This window comes from Podarcis melisellensis (genome assembly GCF_964234715.1).
Source record: "Podarcis melisellensis genome assembly, chromosome: 4".
Classification (NCBI taxonomy): domain Eukaryota; kingdom Metazoa; phylum Chordata; class Lepidosauria; order Squamata; family Lacertidae; genus Podarcis; species Podarcis melisellensis.
The window spans coordinates 30,271,008-30,286,160 of record NC_138531.1 but is presented as its reverse complement, the minus strand read 5'-3'; the positions used below and the strand labels follow the sequence as shown (position 1 = coordinate 30,286,160).

Below are 15,153 nucleotides of genomic sequence, written 5' to 3'. Positions count from 1 at the left end.
GGATTGGGCTATGAAAAAATGTGATTTTGACAAGCATTTCCCAAGCAGTTCTAATAGCATAATACATCTTTATTTGGCGGTAAAATGGCTAGTTTCTTTCCTGGGTTTGTGCTGCAGTAAATTTACGGATGCTTTGAAAGCAGAACTGCCGAAGTAATACCTAATCTCTAGTGCCATCTGTTGGAAGATATAAAACACAACTTTCTTTTCAGTTTGCTCTGTACCAACACAGAATACTCCATGTTTATACAAAAGTATCAATCATCAGCTAACGTTTATTAAAAGCTCTGTGAGAAGAGTTGATCATTTGGAGACAGAGTCCTGTACATACTTACCTTGGATTAAGCCCCACTGAAGATTGTAGAGTAATGTGGGTAGTTTATGCCTCGCAGAACAAATATTTTAGGAACTAGGCACCGTGACAAAGTGAGGAAGTCCAAACTCTATATAAAATGGAGATTCATCATTGGGCAATATACATGTGATGTAACTATTTATCATTTAGTACAAAAATGTTTGTGATTTATAACATGGCTAAACTACAAGGCTTGCCACCACCACAGGGTTCTCAACACAATCACCTCAAACAGCCTTAGGAGTGGTTGGTAATGGTGTGAAAACTCCAATTGATAATCCATATAGCAAGTTGTTCTACTAGTGCCCCTTTAAAATGTGGGGGTTTTTTGGGGCGGGGTATTGTTTTTATTTCGATTATATATTTTTGTGCTTTTATATTTTGATTTTGTACTGTGAATCACTCTGAAACCTCCGGGTATAAGGCAGTATATTAATAATAATAATAATAATAATAATAATAATAATTAATAATAATAAATAAAAAAAAATAGTGTAAACACTTTACAAGTGTAAATACTCAACACATGGAAGCAGTTTGGAACAGCCTTTGTGTGGGATGTGCAATTTATAGACCAGCAATTATTTTGGCTGGAATAATGAGCAAATAGACAACAATAACTGACGACAAGCAGAAAAGGTGGACATTCTTTTCCCTTTTATTTCCAGTTACCAACATTGTTATGTAATTCCAAGAGCTCTTAACTTTCAAGAGAACAATGCAAAGCCATTCTAAACTGCCTTCAAACGAAGTACAATGCATCCCTGAGGGACTCTTTTTACAGATGTTATTTGTCCCAAATGCTCCACAGATACGAAAAATGATTCCTAAATGTTTATTCTGCTACATCATGTAAGTAGTTAAGATTGTTTTCTGAGCTCGCAGTTTCAAAAGAAACTTTGCAGACCAGTTTTGAACTGTGAGCAGGTTCATACGCACATTTCCCTAGGAATTGAGCCTCTTCCTGGACGGCACTAAAGCAAGCAAAGGTTCCTAAGAACAGAATGCATCTACGCTTGGGCAAAGGTACTTAACCAGCTCCCAACTCACCACCTCTTTGCTCTGATCCCCATCTCACCACAGCTACTCTCACATGCTTTGAAATTCTAGCCTTAAATTTTATGACAAATGCAAGTGGACTTTCATTTGGAGGGTGTGGAGAGTAAAAGCCTGTTTTGTAAATGCATCACATTTTTTTCTTATCTGTTTTATTAAATGGGTGCAGCCTACCAAGCGTTCTTGTTTTTGCTGCCTCCCTCAGATTGCAGTCTACAATATGCATTAATCTTAGTGGGACCAAGTTGTCCAAGCCTGTGCCAGTGCCATTTTAACTAAAAAGCAGGCCATATTTCATTATATTTCAGCTGGAGTTGATTGGACAATTGTTTCTATTTCAAGCAGCTGATCAAAGACGGATGAATACAAAACAGGGACATCCCTATCTATATATTTTTGAAGCAAGCTCCATCTACTTGTTTTCAAAAAGGCATACAGTTAGTTTAAGGTTTGTGGCTCTTGAGTCACATGTAATACAGATTCCAGCTTCAATGCCATAGTCACATGTAATACAGATTCCAGCTTCAATGCTCTCATGTTACATCACATTATTACACTTGGTACGAAACCAATGCTCCTGACAAACCTGACCAGGTAATTCCTCCAAGCCCCCAAACTCAACAACAAAATTGCCGCCAAGCAAGTTAAAACTCTCTTTTAAATATGTGGCCGCCGTCACAAGCCTCCTTTAAGGATGTCTGCTGCAGAGAGCAGCCTTTACCCATACCTGTACTATTTCAAGTATAAAGGAAACATGGATTCCTTGAAACACAACACTTCAGTAAACCATAATAAAGAGGAAACGACTTGCTTAGGATGTCCTGTAGCAAAGGAGGAGGCAGGAAACTCCTTGAAAACCCCCAATATGGACTCTTCCTGCTTTTGAGTCTTTGCTGCGGCTTTGTAAACCCCACAGCTGATGACCCTGAGTGGTAGTATTCTTCCCAAGTCGAAAGCACATTCGTCATTAAGGTCCCCTTCCCCAGTAAGTGTTCAGTGTTAGAATTGTTCCAAACCAAGATGGCACAAGCAGTAGAACACCACCTTTAATAAATAGCATGTTAACTACAAATTCATTCCCTCTGCAAGCATATACAAGGACCACAGCCCTGCAGAAAGTCCAAACCTTGCCCTGCATCTTCTGGCAACAATGTGTGAGGCTTGAAGGAAGTCTGCCCCACATTTTGAGATCTAAGTGGATCACAGCAGAAACGGATAACATCTCTTCCATTCTCCTTTTTTCTTTTGGAATGACACCAGATACCTGGAGTCAGGTTCTAATCCTATTGTCATGCTTGTTTTAAAAAAAACACACACCAGGATTTGAATCACAATTTAAAATTATTTGAATAGATGTAATGTTCAGCAGCTTTCCCTTTGCACTACAACCAGCAAGATTTCTTATTAGCTGTGTGAATTAACGCCCCTTCACCAGCCTCAAATTTACCTGTTAAGTTTACTGGTCAGGATGAAAGATAAGGGAACTGTTCTTTCCTTGACACTATAGTGTTTCGTTATAAAGCGTCCCAACAACAGTCCTCCTGAACCCTTAACATTTTCATTTCTCTCAGTTGTGTTGCTTTTTTAAGTAGCAGCACTAACAGCTTATCTCATTTTAACTCTGGCGCCCCTGATGACCGTGTATCGTGATTTGTTGAGGACCATGATGAGAACAGCTATAAATCCCAACAGGCCCCCGAGAATGGGGGGCCCACAAGGGCTGAACTCCTGGGCGATTCCTGACAGAAGAGGGGAAAGTATGCGGCCGATGGCCGAGACCGACTGACCGACACCTATGAGCATACCACTGGCGTGGTCCCCTCCCAAAGTCAGCTCGAGGTCAGTAATGCAAGTACGCCCGATGGTGGTCGAAAATGCTAAAAAGGTGGAGGACAGGACCACCGCCCATACATTCTTCGAGAGAGAATATATCATCGTGAGCACGCAGGTGAAGATGGTGGACCGCAGTAAGATGGCGTAGGTGTTGTGCTTATATAGTCTTGTAATTGGTCCGAGCAGAAAGCCGGCAGCCACTCCAAGCGCGCTGCTGTAGCTTATGAGGTAACCGGTGAGTTTAGGTTTGATCCCAAACCTCTCTTCAAGTGCCAAGACAAAATTGCTATGGTAAAGCATGACTGCAATCGACATCAGTAGCCGTACCAGGAAGACGTCCCGCAGATCGGAACGGGTAATGCTGCGAATCCTCTTCAACACAGAGACAATCTGAGCCCAAGAGGTCTGGGGGTGTGCACTGTTCCTTGTGGCTTCGCGAGATAGAGGGTCCTTCTGCAAGCTGAGCTTTGCCACTGGTAAGGGACTGACTTTTGCTGGGTTAATAATGCTCCAGTCATTACCATGCTTTTTCTTTTCAAGCCATAGCAGAATCCAGAAAAGACCTGCAAAGGAAATTGAGACACCTTTACAAATCGAGGCTGTGCTGCCGGTTTCCTAGAAATAACCTAGAGCCCATCGAAATGTATTACACAGGCCCGACGTAAGATGGAGCCAAACTTTGGGGGCAAAGCAGAGAAACTGTTGTGGGCAACATATGCATGCCACAACCAAGCGCACACTGCTACCTATTATGTTGGAAATAAATATAAAAATTGTCCAGTAGCACCTTAGAGACCAACTAAGTTTGTTCTGGGTATAAGCTTTTGTGTGCATGCACACTTCTTCAGATTTTTACCCAGAACAAACTTAGTTGGTCTCTAAGGTGCTACTGGACAATTTTTTAATTTCTTTCAACTGTGTCAGACCAACACGGCTACCTACCTGAATCTATTATATTGGCTACAACAGAATGCTGCCTATGGAGATCTGACAATTACTTGTAGGGCAAATGGATATCATCTGGCCAAAATGGCCCAGGGCACAAATGGAGAGGGTCTGTGAGCTGTAGGTTCCCCATCCGTAATTGATGCAACTATTGCAGTTGGTCAATAAATATACAAAAGACTGATAATAATAACAACATTTATGTTGTAAAAGGAGGGGCAACAAGAGAAAAAATATCAAGCAACATACCAGCATTCAAGATGAAAATGGAAGCACAGATGAAAGCTGTGACATAAAAGCCCCCCTCGAGCTCCGTAAGGTAGCCTCCAACAACAGGCCCCAGAATGAAACCAATACTGGCAGCGGCGTTGAAATGTCCTATTACTCGGAGGCGGTCCTTCTCAGAAACCAAGTCAGAGATGAGAACTTTGGAAACTGAGTGTGTGTGTTTGAAAATACCTAGAAACGAACAAGAAATGTGTTTAGAGAAGAAATTTACTTAGAGAAGTGCAGATCCCAAACTGTCAAACCCATGTCATAAAGGCAGCAAAGAAAAGTTGAAAATGCAAAAAAATTTCCTTTTCAATTTCTAGCTTGGGATAGTCACACTTCTCTGAAGTCTCTCAGCCTCACTCACCTCACAGAGTGTTTGCTGTCGGGGAGGAAGGGAAAAGGAGATTGTTAGCCGCTTTGAGACTCCTTCGGGTAGTGATAAAGTGGAATATCAAATCCAAACTCTTCTTCTTCCTCCCCAGAAGTGACTAATTGTGTGATCATTTTAAAGTTGGGCATTAGTGTTATGAGAAGAAAATCACTGATACTTAAGATTATTTTTAAGACAAAATTAAATTAAATAGCTTTTATTGTGAAACTATAATATCAGCCTTTAAAATATTGCAATTCATGGTTTCTATCACATTTTTATTCTACCTTTCCCTCAAATCCTCACAAAGGCCCTGTGAGCAAGGTTCAGCTGAGCTTGTGTGCGACAGGTCCAAAAGTAACTAACCAGCCTCCTGACTGAGTGAAGATTTGAATCCGGATCTCCCTGGTGCCCTTTACCCACTAGGATGTACTTTTTGCAACTGATTGCTGTTTCTGTTCTTGTTTAGAGATTTCCTATACCTTTAGCAAACAGCTGGCGGGAGATACTTTGCAATGTTGCTAGCTTTACTACAAGGCTGGAGGACAAGATGCTCCCACTTTGCTAACCAATGACGCCATAATGAAATTAAAAGGTTGCATTTTGGGAACTTTTGACTGTGGCAACAACAACAACAACAAAAACAAATGTAAGCTACCCTAGGAAGGTTTTTTTTTTGAAGGATAAAGCTATCCTCAAAGTAAGAACAGCCCTACACTGAATAATTCTATCACTCATAGCAAGAATGGGCATACCATGGCCCTCGTTTCAAATCTTGTCCCCTTAATTAAAATGGGAGAAATATAGCTTTCCCACTGGGGAAAAATGGTATTAAAAGTGCTTAACTGGCTCTATTACATATAATGCATTTAACTCTTCAGAATTTGTGCTTCTCAGAAGTAAGAGGAATGAACTATGCTATGATTATCCACTACTGATTGAAAGATGAACTGAGCTCGGGTATGAATAGCCAAGCAGCTACTTACCCACAAAAATCCGGGCAACAGCAAATAAAACCACATTGCTGGAGACACTAAGCATAAAATAACCCAATGCGCTGAAGATAATGCAGACAAGTAGGCAATAAGGTCTTCCCACCACATCACTCCAGGATCCCTGGATAATACAGAAGGAGCCTGTTCAAATCAACACAGCTGCCTACTTCCTATTTCCATGGAATTATAAATAACATTAATTGAAGGGGTGGGGTTGTTGCTCAACCCTTTTCATTAATGCGTTCTGATAATAATTTCACTCTCTTAACATAGTGTGACAATAACAGTTAAGCTAAATAAAGAAGTTGATATTTTAGATAGATAGTGGCACTGACTGGTACTGAACACGGGTATGATTACAAACGTAAAAATGTGTTTTGTGATATCTGGTTTGAACAAGCAATTTTTGCTTGGGTTGGTGTTGGTGTTGGAGCTATAGAAAAGGAGGGGGAGACATAAACATTTGGTTATAGGCTGGGATTAAGGGGGGGAGGAGGAAGAACCTAAATGCCACCATTTAGGGACCCCATCCTGTAAAAGCTAAAGAACCGCATGGCATTTCCCCGATGTATTAGATAATTTTCTAGAACTGCAGTAACAACAATAAATAAGTAAAGTCCAGCTACAGAAAGGGCAGCTTCTTATTTTGAAGTACATGCGGAAATTTCAAAATTAATCTGAAGTAATGGTTTAATTACTCTGTTGTCTCCAAAAATAAAGGCAGCCCAAGAGGCTACCTATAATGCACAACAAATTGCTTTTGAAATTGAGGAGTTTCAAATACAGTTTGCCATATGGTGGTCATTTGTTGAACAACAATGGAAGCTCCCCTATGTTTGTTTAGCAGACAGGGGTCCACTGTCCCTCAGACCTTGTCAGGGTCCGGAATATATTTTGGAAAAAGAATATAAACAAATTCCTATGTCCCACAAATAACCCAGAGATGCATTTAGAATAAAAGGACACATTCTACTCATGCAAAAACACGCTGATTCCCGGACCGTCCACGGGCCAGATTTAGAAGGCGATTCAAGTGGATCCGGCCCCCAGGCCTTAGTTTGCCTACCCATGGAGCTCTTAGATGCCAGCTCTCACTCAAAAAATACACTTTTAATTTGATCAGTTTTTATCACATCACTTCCACAGCATATGTATGTACTGTCGCACTAACCTTATGGGACAGGCTCAGCTGAGAGATACTGACTTACTCACAGCGACCCAATAAGCTAAAGAGTTCAACAAGAAATTGAAGCTGGAATGCCTGTATTTAAATACAATATTCTATCTACTGCATCACACTATTCCTGACATTAAAAATGGTGACCAAACTTACCACTAAGGTACTGGAAATGAGCTGCAGAACGCCATATAAAGATCCTAAAAGTGAAGGAAGCATTTTTAAAAATCAGAGTAGAATTATAACTTCATAGACTTTCTTTTTTAAAAAAACCTTTATGTATGCAATTCTAACTTTTATTTACACAATTTACCAGCTTTTATACACACATCTTATGTTATCCACCACTTAGCTCTTTTCCTAAGACTTCCCAGTCCATCTCTCTGTGACATTCTAGGGAAATCTGGATCTGAGGCATATCCTGATATTTCACCCATTATCATCTCAAGTCTTCCTTTTTTGATGTTATCTGCTGCTCATATGTTAACTCCTACTTGTAGGTTAAATTGCATATTGTACCCTCTAAAATAATCTCCAAAACACCTCCACTCTTCTCTTTAACTCATCCTTATTCCTTAGTTTCCTGGTCATGGTTACTAGTTCTATGTATTCTATCAATTTGTTCTGCCAAATTTCTTTTGCGGGTATCTCTTCCCCTGCTCCCCATTTGTTTGCATATACGGTACTATTTCAGCTGGCGCGGTTGCGTACAAAAAGATACCGAGTGCCTTTTGCAGATTTTCAATGAAGGGGGAAAATATATCCTGACTTGTTCCCGCTGCAAACTTTGGTTCACTGACTCTTCCGGCTAGGTAATTTTTTAAAAATAAAAAAATAGGAAAAATCCCACCATTGAGTGAGTCTGTGTCAAAGACAGATGAAAGAAGAGGTATGAATAACTCACTGAAAGAAGCCAAGGTATGCCTTATATTTTCTGCAATACTCGGGATATGATGCCAGACAAATCTGTGTGGGGTTGCCTTCCCACAAATTCGTCTGGGAAGCTTGAATCCACTGCTTGAGCCCAATGGAACTCTGCAGCCGTGGAACATTGAACCAATCAGGAACAGTCTATGAACCAATGCCACTTTAACACACCTTTCCCAACATGGTGCCCATCAGATTTAGAGACAGCAAGTCCCATTAACCCCGTCTAACATGGTCAAGGGCCAGGGTTGGTGGGAGTTGCAGTTCAACAACACCTGGAGGGCCACGACTTATCTGTCCTTGATTCAGACATGGGTGGCAGATGGCAGCTGATCTTAAGAGGCCACGACAGGATGCAGTTTGTACTGGGCAAGTACAGTGCATAGTTACATATACTAAAGGCCAGAATTGTGCACAGCAAAACTTCAGAACTTTGAGAAATAGCATGTTTCTAAATTTTACTAAAAGAAATGCTTCCAGATATATCATTTTTGTTTGAATTTGGAAAAAGGCCATTGAAGCGTATCACCTGTCTACTAGCAACAAGGAACTGCATGAAGGCAAGCGCATGGAATTCCACAAATGTGAGAGCAAATTGGTGGAGGAGGGATGGAGCAAACATAGCACCAAGCGAAGCAATCACAAGAAAAAGGAAGTCCCCCTTCTCTGTATGCAGCATACAAATCAGCAGGCTGCTGCGGGCTGGTAACTTTTGTAGGTCTATTTATGAGACAAGTTTAATTCGGATCAGAGTTCTCTTTGGTGGCAATGCAATGGAACGGTTGGAGGTTTTACAGTAAAGTAAAAACTCATTCGCATGTATTTGAACACAATAAAGGCAAACCACTGACATTCTTACTGCGCAATTAAGTGATTGTAATGTGTTGAGTCCTTAGTTATAAACTCAGGGTTTGATTTTGGGGTCTCCTGATGCTGACATGCATAAAGTAGTTATGCAGAGGAGCACTTTTGCATTTTTCTGCCCTTTTTCTGGTTGTTGATTTTTTAAACCAACCAACCAACCAACCAACCATTTCCTCCCCACTGGAAACTGTAGGAAATTCACAAAGTTTTCTAAATATCTTCCCAGTTTGGGAACATCCTGTGTTGCTAATATGGTTTGGATCCAGGCCAATTCTTGGTCTTGCCCAACATGCCCCCAAACTGTTTCCAACACCCCCCCCCCCACCTGCCTTTGGCTCTACCAATGCCAGAGCTCTGGTGGTAGTTAGATGTTTCTACAAAAGGGAGGATCCAACATTGGCTCTGAAGTTAGAGATGGAGTTCTGAGATATTATATGACTCCCGGCATGTTCTTGGTAGGATTCTTCCTTACAGATTTAATATCTAAACAGCAGTTGTAGTGGATTTCCCCCCTATGGTATAATTAAGCCCAGCTTCTTCCCACCTTACTAGTAACGTAGTGCAAAATGTAAATGACAACTGGTTTAGTCATTAGACTTTCTGTTTCTTTTATGATAATTACAAAGGGTGATATCCAACTATGTAATGCTCAGAGAAGACCCACTGAAATAAAGGGACTTGCCCACGTGACTTTAGTGTGTGGGCAGCTGATATGGGAGGGAAGGTATTCCTTCAAATACTTAGGTCCCAACCTATTTAGGGCTTTAAAAAGAAGCACCAACACTTTAAACTGGGCCCAGAAGTCAATAGGCAGCCAGAGAGGTTCTACGGTTGGCAAGAAATGATGCAAGTAAATAATCAAAACTCTGGTCAGCACAACCTGCACTAACTGAAGTTTCAGAACCATTTTCATAGAGAACACAGTGTATAAGAAGAAGAAAAAGAAGAAGAGTTTGGATTTGATATCCTGCCTTTCACTCCCTTTAAGGAGTCTCAAAGCGGCTAACATTCTCCTTTCCCTTCCTCCCCCACAACTAACACTCTGTGAGGTGAGTGGGGCTCAAAGAAGTGTGACTGGCCCTGTGAGGTGAGTGGGGCTTCAAAGAAGTGTGACTGGCCCAAGGTCACCCAGCAGCTGCACGTGGAGGAGCGGAGATGCGAACCCAGTTCCCCAGATTACGAGTCCACCGCTCTTAACCACTCCACCACACTGGCTCCCACACTGTATAATGCTTTGCAATACTTCAGGGGGGATGTAACAAGCGTATGGGTAACTATGGCCAGACTATCTCCATCCAGAAGTCTCAGCTGGACACACCAACCTGAAAGGCGCTCTGTGCTAAAGGCTTTCAAGTAAGTCAGTTGTTCAAGAGCCAGCCTTGTGATGTCAGACAGACTTTCAAGAAAAGGCCATCACTGCTGGCTGCTTAGCAGGGTATAGAGAAGTCTTTCATTTTCTATCCCTAGGTCCATTAACAACTGTTGCTAACTTAAATGACAACTTGCACATTTTTATACCGGAGGCTTCTGAGTGAGACCCTGCTGCTTCGGACTGGCTGGTTTCCACAGCCTTTCGCTGAAAAGGAAGGCACACTTCCTCCAATTGCTTACAAGGTTAGATGACGTGCTCACCTACCACTCCTGCAACTGTTGGGCTTGCTCCTATAGACTTGATGTGAAGGCTTAATAAGGGGACAATCATGCTGACACCAAAGAAATCCTGGAAACAGACAACACAGATTTTCAGCGACTTAAGCATATATATACCCAGGCCAGTTATGCACTGTGATGTACAGTTATGTACTGACACTGTAATTTCACAGCAACTTTTGCACAACACAGAAACCTATTACGTTGTGTAATCACTTGCTTTTGCTTCACGTTGTTGCATCCCAAGGAAAAGACCTGTCCCGGTAATATAAAACAAATATGACTACACTTGGATATAAAACTCCCATTTAAGGAACACCTCTGGACTATGGGGGTGGGGAGGGTGTGCGAATTATGTGGCATGGTTGCTGAATGTAGTGTGTACACCTAATGGTGTACGCCATTAGGATTTTAGGCCTGAAGGAACTCTTCAAGACAGCATTGTGCATCATTTCACTTACAGATGTGATAAACTAGCCCTATGGCATCTGAGAGCAGGGGGCTGTGCTCATTCTGCAGTGGCATGGTCCTGGACATGTACTCCCCCAAATCATCCCTGGTGGTACCACTGTACCATTTGATTAATTTTCAGTTACAATCCAATAATAGCCTTATTATAACACCAAATTATAATACAATTACTAATACCAATCATTCAAATGCCGAATTACATAACTGAGGTGCCCCCCCTACCCTGCATGCCAGATTTGATGGTTTGATGACTTTTCTTGATTTCTGTGTTCCAAACGGCCGTGTACATTTGGGGCTCATGGTCATAGCTGTCAACCTTCCCCCTTTTTTGCGGGAAATTCCCTTATTCCAGCACCTTTCCCCGCTGCTATCCCGGATTGTTAGATATCCCGTAGTCTGTCCCCGGGAAAGGTGAGGCTGCTGATCCCTTAGTTTCAAATCTGACGGTTGACAGCTATGCTTATGGCATGTGCGCATGCACACGAAAGCTCATACCAATAAACTTAGTTGGTCTCTAAGGTGGAAGGAATTTTATTTTTTATTTTGTTCCTAAAACATTGCCATCCCTAGCCAGCAGGGCCAGTGGTCAGGGACGATGAGGGGAAACTGTAGTCCAAAAGCAGGTGGGAGGCCCAAGTTTGGGGGAAGAAAAGACTGGTTTTTTTAGTGGCAGGCTTTATAGCTGGCGAGGAGCCAGCGGTGCAGTGCGCGCGCGCGCCTCTGAACATGTGCAGAGTGCATTCTCCTCGGTAGGCACGAGTTCAAGGGGGTGTGTGTGTTTTTTTCTGAGAGAGGTCTGTCCTCTCTCTCCCCGACCCCCTCAGGGGGCTTCGCCTGCCGGCCCCGGGGTCTCCCCCGGCCTCCTTGCCCGCCGAGGCCCAGCTCACCAGGAAGCCCACGGCGTAGAGGCAGAGGACGAAGCGGCTGGGCCAGGCGACCCCTCCGCCGCCGCGCAAGGACGACGTCGACGGCACCGAGGGCATCCGCAGCGGCGTCGCCGCCACTACCACCTCCTCTTCGGCCGACTCCGCCTCCGTCTCGGCCCCCCGCGCGCCGAAGGGGCCGCCCAGCGGCGCCGGCGGCACCCGGTCCCTGCCGCGCCTCCCATTCGCCATGCGAGGGCGGAGGAGCCGCGGCGACCAGGAAACGGGGAAACACAACCGGCGCAGCGGCCGGGAGAACAGCGGGGAGGCTCCGCCGGGGAGCGGCAGCCGCTCCGCCCCGCCCCCGGAAGGCGGGGCCTAAGAGAAGTTCCGCGCCTGCGCAGCGCCCGCTCGGGGTTCTGAGGGGAATCGTCATTCGCTTGTGAGGAGAGGGAAGGAGAGGTTGGGCGGGGCATACAGCCTCGACAGGGCTTTTTGCCGAACTTGGGTCGCATAACCTCCCATCATCCCCGACTACAGGTCCTGCTAGCTAAAGGGACGATGGGAGTTGTAGTCCGGTGTTGCCTCAAACTTGGAGCTTCCGCCACCGTTGGGCTACAACTCCCATCGTCCCTGACCTGGTCGCTAGGGATGATGGGAGTTGTAGTCTCTGGAAAACCCCACACTGGGCTAAATAAGCTTCATTTCAGCAAGAGGTTGCACGCGGTGACCCTCGTCGTCCTTTCCAGCGCTAAACTTCTGTGACAGAAATACTTCCCCCTTCCCCCTTTTGTAAAATAAAAATATAAAAACCTCTCTCACAGCTTTGTGACATTTCGGCTGGATGACCTAATAAAGTTGGCTTTGGAGTGTTTTCTCAAATCCATTATCCTGATTTTTGATTAAAGAAAAAGGGCGTATTTATCCTCAGGGATTATATATCAAACTGCAAGATTTTTAGTGGGGGCAATTAGAATAAGATCTATTATTTGATTATGGATGTAAAACCCCAAAATTATTTTCTGTAGTTAAGTTTTTACCTCTCTTCAGTTTATTTTATTGCTTATGCAAATAAAGATTCTTATGATTCTGATTCAAACTGTGATCAAAGAAGAACCCCTTGTTATTCTGGATGGTAATAGAAATGTGTTAAGAAATGTGGTTGGTGTGCATAGGTGTGCACCAGTCTTCAGGACAAAGCAAATGTGGCTTAAGTTTTCTAGTCGGATTGAAGCTTGTTTGACTTATCATTCTTATATTGCCCTATCTTTGCTGAACAGCAACACACAGTCATAGTTCTCTTCCTAGGTATGACCTCTTGACATTACTGGTTCCTTTTCTGAAGCTTGACTCTGCCACAAGCTCACTGTATACATTTTTTTGGAAAGCACATTTAAAGTGCCCCCCAGCAAATAACCCTATCAATTGTTGTTTACCCTGCACAGAGCTACAGTTCTCAGCGCCCTTAACAAATCCCAGTTCCCAGGATTCTTTGGGGGGGGTGTGTGGACTGGTTTTAAATGCATGGCGTTTAGGCAGCCTGGACAATTGCAATCTAAGGATCAATCTGGGCCAGTGCTGGTTTTATGTACATTGGTACCTCAGGTTACATAAGCTTCAGGTTACATACGCTTCAGGTTACATACTCCGCTAACCCAGAAATAGTGCTTCAGGTTAAGAACTTTGCTTCAGGATGAGAACAGAAATCGGGCTCCAGCGGCGCAGCTGCAGGAGGCCCCATTAGCTAAAGTGGTGCTTCAGGTTACGAACAGTTTCAGGTTAAGAACGGACCTCCGGAACGAATTAAGTACTTAACCCGAGGTACCACTGTATAAGCTAAACAAGCTATAGCTCAGGGCCCCACTCTCTTGGGGCCCCCCAAAAAAATTAAAGAAAAAAAACCCCTGGATGCATATTTCCAAAATATTAGATTAAAAAACAAATAAAATAAAACCTACATATGCAACAGTGTTTTGTGTTGTGTAGGCTCCTATTTGTTATGTGCAAATGGCTTTAGATACCTATTAGGTCCATAAATTAACATATAGCATATATTCAACACAAAAAACAGCGACAATTTGTTGTTGACAAACGACAGCTGGACATATAAAGGGCCCCATTACCTTCAGTAGCTTAGGTCCTCATCAATCCTAAATCTGGTCCTGACTGGATGCCGAACAAAGCAGTATTGTGAACATATCCTCAGTCTGGATCCAATTTATGATGTTCAGTTGAGCTTTCTTCAACATAAGCCTGCATATAGGATTGCAACGGAAAGATAGGCACAATATGCCAGATCGAACCCCAGGAAACGCAAAGTGTGTGTATGGTTAACCAAACATATATTTGGCCCAGTAACTTCTCCATTAAGAAAAAAAAAATCTGAATCTTAAAAGATTTTATCTTTATCAGGGGAGTGAATAATTGTTTCCATAAGGCTGGAGGCCATGGCTGTAAAGGCTAGAATTTATTTCTTACAACGAAACATCAGGGCTTAATTTTAGTGTAAGAGATGCCACTGCAAGATTTCCCACAAAGATTCATGAGGTGGGCAGTGTTTATTTTGCTAGTTTCATAAGCAAAACGTATGAAACAGCGACCTCTGAAAGTGAATTGCACAGCTTCTGAAGAATGGAATTCTAAAAGTTTTACAAAATGGCCGGATGTGGGCGCTAGGTAGAGAGTAACTGTGGTGGACATTTTAGGAGTCATAGCAAGTTGTTTTGGTCCCACCCCACCCAAAGTTTATTGCAACTGTACGCTCCGTTTCCTAAAAGGTCTAAACTTTCACAAAGGAGATAAGAACATTGCCATCACTTCCACTGATTCAGGGATACTGAATATGCCTGAAATTCTCTTATTTAGATGTTCAATATATATATTTATTTGTAACAAAGCAGTTAACACATGTGGACCTTAGAGAGGTTTAAATCTGAGGCATAGTTTTGACGTAAAATAGAAAAAGGAGTTTGAAATGTGGCTAAAAAGCTGTACGTCTTTGTCCTTTATATCAGGGGTCAACTATCATGGTGCTCAGAAACCTTTGCATCACAAAGGTCTTCAGTAGCACCTACAGGGTACCGCCTCTCTACTGTTTCCCTTCTGAAATTTGGCCTGAAGGAAGCACAACATTGCCACCAATGGAATAGCTTGTCGGGCATGCATGGTAGCCAATGACTGCTTCTCCTTTTTTTTTGCAAATGCGCCAAGTCTACTGGTGCTGGTTCTGCTGCTATGAAGTAGACTTTAGCTATGGGTTTTGAATCAAGGCATAAAATTTCCTTTTGGGGGGAGGGAGGAGGGTGGGGGGAGTAAGAGGTTGATAGATTGTCCCTTTTTTTAAAAAAATATTAATTTATTTAACATAATCATTG

At 42.9% G+C, this 15,153-nt stretch overlaps 1 protein-coding gene across 3 annotated transcripts; it reads right to left on the bottom strand.

Moving 5' to 3' along the window:
* Positions 1–2,442: 2,442 nt before the first annotated feature.
* MFSD9 (major facilitator superfamily domain containing 9) lies at positions 2,443–12,230 on the bottom strand. Of its 3 annotated transcripts, none has more exons than XM_081907405.1 (6): positions 11,804–12,230; positions 10,432–10,515; positions 7,161–7,204; positions 5,819–5,948; positions 4,439–4,648; positions 2,443–3,807 (listed from the first exon to the last, which is right to left on the bottom strand). In XM_081907405.1, the coding sequence occupies exons 1-6, from the start codon at positions 12,213–12,215 to the stop codon at positions 3,017–3,019; spliced, it is 1,671 nt and encodes a 556-aa protein (XP_081763531.1). In that variant the 5' UTR covers positions 12,216–12,230; the 3' UTR covers positions 2,443–3,016. The 3 variants fall into 3 exon arrangements, with proteins under 3 accessions (XP_081763531.1, XP_081763533.1, XP_081763532.1); XM_081907407.1 differs by having other exon boundaries at positions 10,428–10,515; positions 11,804–12,099; XM_081907406.1 differs by lacking the exon at positions 10,432–10,515.
* Between the last annotated feature and the right edge of the window lie 2,923 nt (positions 12,231–15,153).

Coding starts and splice junctions, on each gene's coding strand:
- MFSD9 (XM_081907405.1), bottom strand. CDS start 12,215: ATGACGATTCCCCTCAGAACCCCGAGCGGGCGCTGCGCAGGCGCGGAA. Junction 10,516..11,803: donor TCTACGCCGTGGGCTTCCTG/GTGAGCTGGGCC, acceptor GTCTGTTTCCAG/GATTTCTTTGGTGTCAGCAT. Junction 5,949..7,160: donor TCATTTCCAGTACCTTAGTG/GTAAGTTTGGTC, acceptor TGTATTATCCAG/GGATCCTGGAGTGATGTGGT.